Source organism: Castor canadensis, chromosome 2 (genome assembly GCF_047511655.1).
Source record: "Castor canadensis chromosome 2, mCasCan1.hap1v2, whole genome shotgun sequence".
Lineage (NCBI taxonomy): Eukaryota > Metazoa > Chordata > Mammalia > Rodentia > Castoridae > Castor > Castor canadensis.
In genome coordinates, this window is record NC_133387.1 from 68,290,415 (window position 1) to 68,305,026 (window position 14,612).

The 14,612-nt window shown below is 35.9% G+C and overlaps 1 protein-coding gene across 2 annotated transcripts in view; it reads left to right on the forward strand.

The window, feature by feature from the left end:
* Positions 1–13,343, forward strand: part of Prkar2b (protein kinase cAMP-dependent type II regulatory subunit beta) — an 87,898-nt gene extending 74,555 nt beyond the window's left edge. For both annotated transcript variants that reach the window (XM_074064974.1, XM_074064975.1), the window contains exons 7-11: positions 4,341–4,442; positions 6,152–6,226; positions 8,840–8,905; positions 9,041–9,179; positions 11,371–13,343. In XM_074064974.1, coding sequence (XP_073921075.1) covers positions 4,341–4,442; positions 6,152–6,226; positions 8,840–8,905; positions 9,041–9,179; positions 11,371–11,504 — 516 coding nt within the window. In that variant the 3' untranslated portion in view covers positions 11,505–13,343. The remainder of the gene's footprint in view (positions 1–4,340; positions 4,443–6,151; positions 6,227–8,839; positions 8,906–9,040; positions 9,180–11,370) is intronic.
* Positions 13,344–14,612: the final 1,269 nt, after the last annotated feature.

The following is a 14,612-nucleotide window of genomic DNA, read 5'->3' on the forward strand; positions in this document are numbered from 1 at the left end:
TCGGTGCTGTTTCTTAGATTGCTGAGGTAAGTATTATAGTCTGATAAAAAGTGGTACTCAAGAGCATGGTCTGCTGAGAGTACATCTGTATTCCTGGGAAACCTGTTAGAAATGCACACTGTCCGGCCTCACCTTACTGATTCTGACCCGTGGATCAGAAACTTTGGAGATGCGGCCCAGCCATCTGTCCTTTAGGAAGCCTGCCAGGTGATTCTGATGCATGCTACAGATGGAGAAACCATGAGAACCTGACTGTCTTGGAGGCGTCAATTGATTGGTAACTCCTGTGCATTTAACAGTTGCTATGTAGAGCAAAAATACTTGGTACCTGTGCTTGCCACTTGCCTGCACGTCACAATTACTTGGAGTATTTTTTTTAAATCCTCTTGACCAGACCCAATGACAGATGAATTTCATCAGAATTTCTGGCAGTGAGATTTGGATGTTTAGTATTGGATGAGCATCCCTAATCTGAAAAACCGAAATTTGAAGTGCTCCAAAATCTAAAACTTCGTGAGCATTGATATGATGCTATGCAGGTAGAAAATTCCACACCTGATCTCAGGTGGTCAGAACACAGGCACATTACAAATACTGAATGAAATTACCTTTAGGCTGTATGTGCAGGATATATATGTTTAGACTTGGGTCCCATTCCCATGGTATGTTAAATATGTGTAAATATTTCAGAATCTGAAAAAACCTAAAACACTTCTGGTTCCCAAGAATCTCAGTTAAAGGATACTGAATCTGTGCCTTTAAATAAATTTTCAAATAGTGGTTTTTCTACAAGAATTAAAAGTTGGTTTTTGGTGATGCACATGTGTGATCCCAACTACTCAGGAGGCAGAGGTTGGGAGGATCACGGTTTGAAACCAGCCCAGGCAAAATGTTAGCAAAGCAAGCTGATCATGGTGGTGGGTACCTGAGGCTGGTCCCAGGCAAAAGGCCAGTCTCTATCTGAAAAATAATAAAAAGGGCTAGGGGTCTGGTTCAAGGTGTAGAACACCTGCCTAGTGAGTGTAAGGCCCAGAGTTCAAACCCCAGTATTGCCAAAAAAATAAAATAAATTTTAAAAATTGGTTTAAAGACATATTTGGGCAAAGGGGGTGAAGAGGGAGAGGTTTTTTGTTGTTGTTTTGTTTTGTGTTTTATACTTATAGAAGGTACTACTAAAGCTGATTCTGGAAGACTGTATTTAAGGTAGTGATTCTCAAATTATAATAGGCTTGCAGGTCCCCTGGGAATCCACTTTTACAATGCAGATTCTGATTAGTGGGTCTGGGTAAGGCCTGTGATTTGCTTTTCTCATCGCTCCCAGGAATGCAGATCTCAAGTTCCAGAGCACTGATTGGTTTTTGCAATCCAGGGATTTCCTTTTGAAATTGTTGAAAACAGCCCACCCTGTAGTTTCAACTTTAATTTATTAGGTTATTTCTTTCCAATCCTTTTATAGAAGAAGAGGTTGAAATAAATAGCAAGTTTGTTTAACTATCTCATTTCAAAGGACTCTAGCCTTGCAGAAGTTACAAATCATTTAACTCAGCATTTGAGTCAGAAGTGGATTCAGCTGTTAAAAATACCTCACTGTGAGAAAGACATTTTACATTTTTTATTAGAACCAGGCAGTTATTATATACCTATAAAAATGTGTGAGTCACTTTTTAAGTTGTAGGGAAAAATCGGAATTGTTTGAGGTGGAAGGAAACTCATCACCTGAAGTGTTTTAAGGACTCTCAGAGATCTGGATTTCCCAAAGTCAGCAGAGAAAAACCAGACAACAGCAAACCCTGACCCCCAGGAAGTGTTTGCCTGGCCTCCTCGTGGTGGGCTAAATCCAGTTTCTACTTTATCTACTGTGACTTTTTCTGTGAAGGAAGGGACAGCTTAAAAATGTAGTTAACCTAGTGGGATTGCCAGTCAGGGTCAGTTTATCTCATAGTAAGGAAGCCTTCTCTTTACACATCCTTGGTACAAGGTCAAAAATTTTCAGATTATCCTCTGAATACTGTTTCAGCCCTGGTGGAACCTTATTAGGTATAAAAGGATCAGGATTTTCCATTGTACACAGTACTTAAGCTTCTAAGAAACATTTTCAGAGATTCTGAGTAGTCTATACATGTTATTAAAATTTATAAAAGGGGCAGTTTATGGTAATCACAGTCTGTGGGGCACATGTATTAGCACAATAGCTTTTTTTGGCAGCACTGGCGTTTGAACTTAGGGCTTCAACACATGTTTGACAGGTGTGTTACCACTTGTGCCACTCTGCTAGCCCAGTTTTGTGTTGGGTATTTTCAAGATAGGGTCTCTCAAACTATTTGCCCAGGCTGGCTTTGGAGATCCTCTTGATCTCTGCCTCCCAAGTAGCTAGGATTACAGGTGAGAGCCACTGGCCCAGCAAGTGCAATAGCTTTAAAAAAAAAAATTGTAACAACTAAGTTAATTACCTAATATTTCAGACCTGCTTTTAAAGAGCAACTTGTCTAACCAACCCTGTCTCAGGGAAAGTCAAATAGGAAAGAAAAAAATTTGAAGGTCAGCAAACTGGGGCTCTGCCATATAAGTGCAGGTGTAAAGATAAGCAGATCCCAAGAGAGAAGTCCTTTGTTGCATAGTCTCACTAACACTGGGTTACTGCTAGCTGCAAGAGATTAACTGATCTGCACAACCATGCTGATGATTCAGAGGTGATTACTGTAATGACTAGTCTCAAAGTACTTGAAATTGAACTTTCTGGACTTTATATATTACAATGGGTGTGAAGACATTCACAGTATTACAGTGAGACATTAATAGAAAGTTCTTCCTGAGAGATACAACTGGTGGTTAATTTCTAAATTGCTACATTATTTTGGGGCTTCTCTGTTTTACAAGAAATTCTGTCCATAAAATGGTGTTGTTCCTGGTTCCCAAACCTGATTATATGTCAGAATCACTCAGGCGAACTTTTGTAGGATAGACATTAAGCTAGACATACAGGAGATTTTGAATTTAGTAAAGTCCAAGATTTCAGAAATCACAACAGCAAATTCTGAGGCAGAGTCAGGCTTGGAAATGATCTCAATATGTCTGTGAATCATCTTGTAAAATATCCTCTTTAAAAAAAAAAATAAGAGTACAAGTCCAAATAATAGGCAACATCAAAGTTGAGGAAAAGGAGGCTTAATTGCCTAGTGTCTTAGAGTCTGTTTGGGCTGCTATATAACAAACTACTCTAGAATGGACAGCTTAAATAAAAAAAATATTTTTCACAGTTCTGGAGGCTGGGGAAGAGGCCTGCCATACAGTTCATAGATGGCTGATGCCTCTCTGTGTCACTTGGTGGAAGGGGCCGGGCAGTTCTCTTTTTATATTACATTGATTCCATTCATGACACTCATGGCCTAATCACCTTCCACAGCCCCCACATCCTAATACCATCATATTGGATTTAGGATTTCAACACAGGAATTCTTTTGCAAGGGGGCAGAGGAATGGGTGTTTATAAGAATTAAAATTTTATGAGAATTTTTCAAAATAAAATTTCTAGGAAAATACTTTTTGAGCTGTTGTACTCAAAAATTTCCCTAGTTCCTCAATTAGGTTTTGTATCTTTGAGATCATTTCATATAACCATAAATTAGAGAATTTTAAACTATAAACATGTTAAGCTCTGGAGTTAGACCTTATTTGAAAAGATAGTTCCTCCATGCCTTCACATTCTTAAAAATTTTGACATAGTATGGATATGAAACAGAACTTAGAGTAATTTTTCAGTATCTCTTACGTTGTGATTTCTTTATGATTAATTTTTTTCTTGTACCGTTTTTTGTGTGAGTTTTATTTCATTCAACTTTAGGAAACACATTAGGACCATCATATGTCTTTGTGTATGACTGAAATAAAACAGCACTTTTACTATGAGGAATGCACCCTGAGATTTTGTCCCATTTTTTTTTTTTTATAAAAATGCTGAATTCGTCCCACTTAATTAATGTTTCAACCCTGTAGAGCTTTTATCCACAGTAAAGGATCAACACAGTACTAGTGTAGATACATGGCTATGTATTTACATGGTGTGACAGTGACTCCTTGTGGGTATACCCCAATATAGCTTCTGTTATGAATAAAAATAAACTGATGCTTTTTAAAAAAATTTTTTTTATATGGTTCAATATTATATTTTGTCTTTGAAGAAATAAAATCTGAAGTGAGTTGAATTAAAAAGTATAATGATGTTAATTTTTAATTTCAAAATCTTCAATAATTGTTTATTCCTTCTTGGGAATAAAACTATTTGTAAAGTCTTTTTCGTCCACACAACTTAGCTGTCTTTGTACTTGATGTTATGCCTTTAGGACAGGGTGACCTTCAGGAGAATAATTGTAAAGAATAATGCCAAAAAGAGAAAAATGTATGAAAGCTTTATTGAGTCACTGCCATTCCTTAAATCTCTGGAGGTAAGTGTATGTTCAAGCTTTTATTCTGCTTAAAAAGCTTTTTTTTTTTTAAAGGAGTAGTTCTACATAAAAGTTTCCTCAACAAAAATCTAACTATATTTTCATATAAAAAGAACAAATGGTAGCATTGGGCTTTGTAACTCAGTATTTCTTTAACTACCTATAACTACATTTGTTTTACTTGTAAGTAGAAGACTCTTCCCAGCATCTACAGCAGGTTTTTAAATGGTCTTTATATAATGGCAGCTTAATCATATAATGTTGGAAAGAGGCACTAGTTGAACTTTACAGAGAGAAGTTATCTAACACAGAAGATCCTCCCTGGCCTCACCCTGTCAGCTATCTTTGCTGTTTATTTCCTTCTCCTTTCCTCTTAAAATTGGCATTCCAGGCCCGCAACCTTGGTCTCTTCTTAGAATGTATCAAATCCCATAGTTAAAGGCTATCTGTATGTTGATACCTCCTAAAATTGACAACTGCTTATTTAATATCACCTGTCAGGTATCTTATACACAAATCAAACCTAACACATCCCAAACCTCCTCCTCCTCTCTTTTTCCCATCTTATTAGTAGATGGCAATGCTATATTTCCAGTGTCTCAGGGAAGAAACTTTGGAGGTAGTAGCACTTATGCAGCTGTTTTCCCCTCCTTGCCCAATCTGTTAGTAACTTTTAACACCCCATCTTTAGAATGTATCCAGCATCCAGTCGTTTACCACTAACTTCCCCAGCGTCACCTTCTGTATGAGCCATCACCACCTCTTGCCTGGCTTATATCAGCTACTAGCAAAATTCTTTTAAAGCCTAGATCACTGCAGTGCTCTGTTTAAGACTCTCTTCACAGGCCTCTAACATACTGCACAGTGTTCTGTGTCCCACCCTGTACCCTTCAGACCCCATTTCTTTCTGCTGCACACTCATCCTGTTCTAGATATGCTGGTTTCCTGCTGTCCCTAAACATGTCAGCCCTCACGTCAGGCCTGCGTGCTTCCCATCTCTAGAATGTTCCTACACTGCCACATGGCTCATTACCTCCTTCTTTTTTTAGCCCAGATGTCTTCTCAATGAGACCAGCTGTTAAGTTTTTGTATTTGACAGCAGAAATGAGAGTTATTACCCTAAAAAATTGGTTTCACTTTCCATACTTCATTGTTAAATTCAAGTGTTTTTCTAGATGTTTTAGTCTCATATTTGAACTATTTTGACAGTAATAAAAGAGAGGCATAAACATGTACCTGTAATGTTCCTGTTGGATTGTCAGTTTATGCCTGGTTGAATTTTGGCCACATTACAGAATGCATGTGAGGCAGTTGATCTTCTCCAGCAGCTTATCTCCTTAAATAGAAATAGAGCAGGGGTGGAAATCCAGTGCCTTCAGAGCTAGGCAAGTAACATAAAGACAAAAATCAAGCCAGCAAGGGATTTGGCAAATTGGAGAACATGTGCTCCATCTAAAGAAACAGCTGCAATTCCACCACAGTTTTGTTGCCATGTGGAAATATGGTCTGAGAGTTGCTGAGTCTTATATTTAAGAGAAGCTAGAAATGCAAAATTTAAAATGCTAGCAGTTACTTAATATAACAAACACACATACAAACCCACATACTGCTCAATTTTTTTTAGCCCGTTTGCTACCATTTTTTAACTTGTAAAATAGGTAAGATTACCCAATTTGTTTCTTTTAATCATCTTCTTTTTTCCTTTATAGGTTTCTGAACGCCTGAAAGTGGTAGATGTGATAGGCACCAAAGTTTATAATGATGGAGAACAAATCATTGCTCAGGTATAATGTTCTTAAATGTACTTCAGTCAAGGATTACAATTTAGAAAGTCTTTTTACATTATATTTCTTAGTAAACTTTGTTTGTATAATTAGTTTGCACTGAGAGATTAAATGAATATGAGTTCTACCAAATAACCACTTAAAGTGGTTTAATTTATAGCTATTAAGCTATTTGAAAATTTTTGTTTATATGATTAACTCCTAATTAGTATGTATTAAATCATCAAATGGCTTTCTGCATCAATTTATATGTGACATAAAATTCATGAATATAGGGAGTAAGATGTCATTTATGAGAAAAAAAGGCAAATGTTCCATAAGATTAATAAGAACCCCCAAAGTCTATTGGGAGATACTGTAGAGTCTGCATGATTAGTTCATGATGAAACTTCTTGTGGCTGCTTCCAGATAATGTTCACCAAGAAGGGGACACATTGCATCACGTACTTTATTGGCTTCCAAGCATTAATGTGTTAAGTAAACATGTTCTTTAACCACTAATGATTTTCTAAGATCCCAGTTGGAAACAATAGTATTACATACCTTAGTAAGAAATAGGGCTGCTTAAAAGTAGAATTTATGAAGACAATTGAAGTTCATAGGTAAATATGTACCTTACTTCCTAGTCATACTTTAGAAGCACTGAGTACACAATTTAAATGGATTTTAATAGATGGTGTAATGTTTGAATTACAACATTATACTGCATCATACTCTTTCTCTGAGTTATGGTCTCTTCCTTTACATGTGAAGTAAGATTCAAGGTCTTTTAGACAGGAAAAGATCATCGTTTGGACAGCAAATAAGTAAATCTCTAAATCACCCCTGTGGATGTGTCCACATATATGTGAAATTAGAGCAGTCAGATTAGGAAGAAGTGGCGTCAAACTGGAGAACAATGCTAAGTTTCTATTATATATAAGTTAGTAAATAACACATTATAGCATGCTTTTTAAATGCTTGGGTTTTTTGTTGTTCTTGTTATTTGGTTCTGGGATTAAACCCAGGGTCTCATGCATACTAAGCATGTGCTCTGCTACTGAGCTAGACCCCTATCCCCTTAAGTGATTTTGCTTTTAGCTTTCTATTTTGAAATACAGATTCACAAGAAGTTGGAAGAACAGTACTGAGAGTTCCTGTGTACTCTTCACCCAGTTCTCCCAATGCACCTTGCACCACTGTTATACAATGTCAAATCTAGGAAACTGACATTGGCACAATCCAGACTTTATTCACATTTTACCAGTTTTACATCAACATCCCTTTGAAGTACATTTACACTGCAGCTGATAGACCTGTTATGATTCATAAGACTTGAAAATTTAGCATGAAGCTCTTATAAAAGCTTCACATAAAAATAAAGGAGGGGGATCTGGGAATGTAGGTAAGTGATAGAGAGGCCTTGGGTTCATTCTCCACCATCAAAAAAAGAAAAAAAAAGAACTATACTATACTTAAGAGTTTACTAAAGATGCATTTACATATTAGATGTTTTATAAGCATATATATTTATACTATATTATAGAACTCTAGATTCAACATTTATTTTTATGATATAATTTTGAGGGTTGGTTTTACTTTTTGCAGTACTAGGGATCAAACCCAAGGCCTGAGCATGCTAATTGTTATAAAATTTGATACTAAGTTTTTGGGCTGTACTAAAGAGTTTTAAAATACTTGTTTCTCCAGAATCATGTTTAGAGGCTAAAACAGAAAATCTATTATCTTTCATAGTGTGTTGTTTAATTAAAAAATCATTACTGGAACTCAAGACAGAGTTCATGCAAAAACAAAAACTGAGCTGGGTGCCAGTGGTTCACACCTGTAATCCTAGCTACTCAGGAGGCAGAGATCAGGAGGATCACTGTTTGAAGCCAGCTAGGCAAATAGTTCCTCAAGATCCCATCTCAAAAAAGCCCATCACAAAAAGGTAGGCTTAAGGTTAAGGCCCTGAGTTCAAGCCCCAGTACTGCAAAATAAATAAATAAACTGGGTATGTAGTTAGAAATGGCACTACTTTTTAGAACTTTAGAAGTCTTTCACAGCCTGTAGGTGGGCTGTCAATAGACTGTCACGTTAGAGCTCAGTCCTTACCTACCTGCAGTAAAAACCTCAGAGCCCACACCTGTATCTCCAAAGGCACAGAGGTGTTTTCTGTTCTTTGCAAGTCTATGCTGACCTTAGGCCTTAACACCAGTGCTTGTTACTTTATAGCGACTCAGGGTGCACGTTATCACCTCCCAAAGCACGGGACCAGCTGATGTGTTATTCCTGCTGGCTGCTGGGATGCACAGCAATTTTGCCATTTCGAACTATGAATACTATTGGGTAGGCCAAAATTTGGGGGAAGACTCTTTTTGCAGTGTTATTTGCCATATTTTCTAGGTTTTTAGCAGAGATGCTGTTGGTAGAGTATGTTATTTTAAATAATTTTACAAATGAAACTGTTACTTTATAGTTATCAGTTGTAACCTCTTAATTTTAGAAAAAGAAATAGCCTCTTCGCATTGGGATTTCACTTTTCAGGCAAATATCTGTGCGTAGTTTGCACTGATTTCAAGGGCATAAATAAATTTGCATTTTCATCCTATTTTTATTGTTTTCTTCTCATAGGGAGATTTGGCTGATTCTTTTTTTATTGTAGAATCTGGAGAAGTGAAAATTACAATGAAAAGAAAGGTATGTATTCTTAAGTCCTAAAAATCCATGTAATATTAGCAAAGAACAGAAGAGATTTTTTTTGTTGCTTAAACTAAGCTTAACTTTTATTTTCCTCAGCAGAGTAAAAGTTACTATTTTCGATTACCTTTCCAGGGTAAATCAGAAGTGGAAGAGAACGGTGCAGTAGAGATCGCTCGGTGTTCTCGGGGACAGTACTTTGGAGAGCTTGCCCTGGTGACTAACAAACCTCGAGCAGCTTCTGCACACGCCATTGGGACTGTCAAGTGTTTAGGTATGGATCGCAGAGCTGGTCATGGAAACTATTATGTCTGCATCTTAGCTGTTCATGCTGTATGGATCATTTTATTGGGTTCACAAGTTCTGTGGTCTGCACACAATATAGCAGTTAGGAAGCAATGCATTTGTATTATCAACTCATGACTCTTTTTTTTCTTTGGAAATTTTTTCATACATTTTGTTCTTTTGTATATGTATGAAATAACACTCCAATAATCTAGATAAGAATTCCAAGGACTAAGTTTTAGATCTAACGTGTCAAATAAACAAATTGTGCTATGTTCCTCAAAATAATATTTTTTTGTAAAGTTCAGAATAAGCTCTGCAGGGATTGGGGGAGATAACCATGAGAACACACTAATCTGAGCACTTGGGCTCAAAGGTTCAGGTTACGGAAGCATAAGCAAGTATCTTTGTTGCTTATATTATATTTTCTTCTATCTGAGGAGCTTGGCAGAAGTGCCATCTTCAGCTAGAAGACGTCTTTATGTATCTGAGATTTTTTGTCTGAGAAATCACTTACTTTGGTAATAAAAATAGAATTCGGCAAGTGGCAGTGTAACTGACATTCTCGGGAAGAAAATTGATTCCACAGTAATTAGCCTCTGCAGGCTCTTCATCCACAATTCAACAGGATAAACTTAGTTTCAATGGCTTTAAAATTTGCAAGGAGCCTCAGAATTAACTTCTTAGAGAAGTCACTTTTTAAAAGGTTTTAAATGAGTATAATATTAATCAAGTGATTTCTTGGATGAGAGCGAAGACAATTAGTAACAGGCAGTTTCTCTCACTATAGCTATTAGACTATGAGAGTAAGGTTATGTGAATGAGATTATTAATTTTTTTCTATAATGATTATATTCATATTAAAGAAAATTTGAGAAATATAGAAAATAGGAAAAACTAAGAGTCACCCACACCATTACCACCATGCATTTCCACTATTATAATTCCTTTTTGCCTTTATTGCATGGATTTCATTTTATAAAAATTTGCAAACTGCTTTGCTCATCCATTATAGCTTTTCAGAATTTATGAATAGCTTAGTAAGAATTCTTTTATTAATTTTACACATTCTATTAGGTAACTGTATACATGGTAAATTATTTAATCACTCCCCACTGGTAAATATTTTGTGGGTTTTGGCTTCAATTTTTTTGTGTGCGAACACATGCACAGATGACCTTTCCCTGTATAGGATTTGCCCTTAGAAATGGCTTTCAGCAGTAAAAGACAATATATATTGTCAGGTTACTTTTATTTGTGGTAACTAACATGCCACTAGCAGGGCAAGACTGCCTATTCACCCTATTCTTATAAACACTGCCTTTTTTAATCTTTGCAAATTTGAAAGGCAAAAAGTTTAGTTCATGGTAGATAATATGGTATTTTCCATCTGTGTTTTATAAATTCATTTAAAAAAGCATGAGACAGATAAGCAAAGTGATACTGTATTAGCCTCTCCAGGTTCTTCATCTACAGTTTAACAGGATAAACTTAGTGTTTTTATGATTTGCATGAATCCTCAGAATTAACTTCTTAAGTGTATTATAAATCAAATAATGTACTCGGATGAAAGAAGTGTTTTAATAGAAGTGGAAAAAAGCAGTGTATGTTGACTGCCGTTTTGGACTGCATGGACAATGGTATAAAAGTAAAATTTATGGGGTTAGGGGTGTGGCTCAAATGATAGCGTGCCTACCTAAGCAAGTTCAATGCCATGAGTTCAAACCCCAGTACCACTTAAAAAATAATTTATAAAAGATAATATTTGCTTGTCACAACAAATGTTATCTTTTGTAAATTCTGACAACAGAGTAGGAAATACTCACTTGGCATGTTGAGGGGTTCATATAACTAGAGTCATAAAAATTATTTTTAAAAGTTCCAAGGCTTACCATAAGAGCCCATCAACTCTTTTCTCAGCCCTCCCTTTCTGGCATCGCATGTCATCTACCAAGGGACCTGTGTGTGTGTGGCTGGAGGAAGCCCAGGCTGCTGCCTTTTTGAAGCAGAACATTTTCATCTTTATGCTTTTTATTGTATTTTATAATATTTACCTAAACTACTGCTGCATTCTTGATACATAATTGCACAGTGTGCAAATGGAATATCATGATGGAGTGTACATCATAAAGACTCAGAACTTCAGAAATTATTTTCACTTTATTCTTTCCTTTCCTCAGCTATGGATGTGCAAGCATTTGAAAGGCTTTTGGGACCTTGCATGGAAATTATGAAAAGAAACATCGCCACCTATGAAGAACAGTTAGTTGCTCTGTTTGGAACAAACATGGATATTGTTGAACCCACTGCATGAAGCAAAAGCACAGAGCAAGATGACCGATCATGAAAACTTACACAGTAGTGGTTAGCCCACTGAGAATGTGTTTGTGTAGATGCCAAGCATTTTCTGTGATTTCGGGTTTTTTCCTTTTTTTACATTTACAATGTATCAGTAAACAGTAGTGATTTAATAGTCAATAGGCTTTAACATGACTTTCTAATGAGTAGTTCATAAAAAAAATCAACATATTGGTAAAATAACTTTCTACTCCACAAAATTATTGACTGAAAGTTTTATTACAATGATTGTAATATATTGAAAGCATCCATGTTTAAGAAAATAATTAAAAGATGTTATTATAGGCAATATGTGTTTGACTTATTCAGATTGATATAAAACTAGTGACTATGCCCACGTAAGAGGGAACTTGGCAGTCATTCATGCTACACAGCCTGGCATCATTGTTTTTTATAACTCATTATCTATTGTAAGATTTCAGTCATTTTCATTTTAAAGTTTTTCTGGCTTGATAAGTTGTGTTGGCCTTGGCCTATTGGTGAAATGGTATAAAACATATGCAATTTAAAAATTTTTTATATTTTTTGCAATAAAGTTCATTTTGACTTCTTTGGCATAGTGTCAGTAACATATTCCAGTGGTTTTTAAGGACTGGTAATTTAGTCATTACAATAATAGGAAAAGATCATTAATGCGTTCCTCATCAGGCACGTAGCCCTGCTTCCTTGTTTTCATTCTGCAACTCCCTATTACTCTTTATCTTTAAAAGTCTGATTTTGACACTTAATGTCACAAAGTTTTCTTTTAAAAGCTACTTAAACTTGTTAAATCTGACATTTTTTTCATTGTCTAAAAGCCTAAGATCTTATACTTAAAAAGAAAAAACCCTCTATACCAAAAATACTTTGGGATCCTTATCTCCATGCCCACAGAATATTTCTTTGTTCTTCACCAGGCCTAAATAATACAGTCCTTTGCACGTACCTGCCTCTGTGGTTTTCTTCCTTGTGTAATGCTTGCCAACTGGTAATCTCATAGATGAGCAGCAGTGAGGTTTCTTTGGTCTTTTTTCCCATTAAAAGCTCATCTACAGTAGTAGAAATAAATTTTTATAAGCAAAAGCATATATAATGATAAAATGAATTTCTGTTCATACCACATATACCATTAAGTCTAGCTATTTGCTTTAATGTGGACTTATTTTAAAAGTACAGAAAACTCAGAATTTACTAGATTTTTCATTGATCATTGAATTGCTTATGCTGCCAAGTAAGATATTTTTAGTTATATTCAACCAAAACAATATCCCCTCATACATGATTTTTAGGTCCCATGACCAACTATCTAGAGACATTAATTCTAACCAGTTGTTCACTTTTAAATAAGCAATTTCATTTTGGGAAACATGTTTCAGAATACACACACACACACACACACACGTGCACGGATAAAATTAACCTGTGGCAACTGTGGTCTTATAGGGAAAGTTTATGGTCCTGCTTGTACAAAAAAACATGGTTAGAATGTTAATTGGGTAATGTATATATAAGAAGTTAAGGTATGTAAACTAAAACTTCAGCCACATTTTAGAATATTAACATTTTTGCAAACTTTAGGAAGAGGGAATTCTACATGAAGATGACTTGTTTTCTTTTTCAGAGTTTATTTGAAAAGCCATGTCTATTAAACAAGGAAAAACAAAAAACAAAACCCAAATTCCTGGTTCATCATTCTGTATTTATTCTTTATTCAGTTTTCCAAGTTACGTCTTTTGTTGCATAAGCTGACTGTGAACTATTCATGGAACATTAAACAAATGCCTGTTTAATAAAGAACTCTGACCAAGGCTATAAATGCCAGTTACGTTATTTTCAGTATTGTTGGTTATATTTAAAATTTCCTTATAATAAAGCACACTTTTATAATAAAACATCGTACTGTTTTTAGTGCTTTGCTTCTTCAATGACTTGCACAGTGCATGAATGCAACAAGTCTCATGACAGAGATACAGCACACAGAAGCTAATAACCTAGAGCACAGTGCAGCAGGAGACTGTGGTTTTATATAGTAATAGGGTCATCTTTTAACTACTGGTCATATGAGAAATGACTATTTACAATAACCAAGTAAATCTGGCTAACTAGGGAATTCATGTGTAAAATTATATAATTAGAAAAGCTTCTTTTTGGTAATGGGGTTTGAATTCAGGGCCTCCTGCAACAAATTATTAGGCAGGTGCTCTATCACTTGAGCCATGCCCTGAGCCCTTTTTGTCTTGGTTAGTTTTGAGATAGGGTCTTGCTTTATGTCATCTGAACCATGATCCTCCTATTGTGTGCTTCCCTGTGTAGCTGGGATGACAGATGCGTGCCGCTACATCCAGTCATTGGTTGAGAGGTGGAGTCTTGTGAACTTTCTGCCCAGCTGGCCTCAAACCTTAATACTATTTTTATGTCCCAAGTAGCTAGCATTACAGGCTTGAGCCAAATGTCATTATATTTAACCAAGAGTTTTTACTATTCAGGAATCCTTTGTTGATGTTTTCATTCAGCATGGAGCCTTTGTGTGGTTAAGGCTTAGGAATTCTTCCTGGAGAACAAAGGTGTCTCCTCTTACTTGTTTTAAATATATATAAATGGGAATCTGTTTCCTGCATATCAATATGATTTAGGGCTTAGAACACATATTTAAACAAAAAAACTACCTACAACACAAGTTGGGTGAATATATTTGGGTTACCATTGTAACCTTGGGTACCAGACCACTTCAAATGTCTTATTTCTTATGGCCGTGTAAAACTCCATTGCGTATTTATACCCCATTTTCTTGATCCATTCATCAGGTGTAGGGCATCTGTGTTGTTTCTATAACTTGGCTATTATGAATAGTGGTGCTGCAACAAACATTGGGGTACATTGTATCCTGACTTATATTCCTTCAAGTAGATACCCAGGAGCAGTGTCACTGGATCATATGGCATACCCAAGCTATGGAAACAACCCAGATGCCTTACAACTAATGAATCGGTTAAGAAAATGGGTTATGTATATACAATGGGGTTTTACTTAGCTGTAAGGAATAATGACACGTGGTTTGAAGGTAAATGGATGCAACTGGAGGACA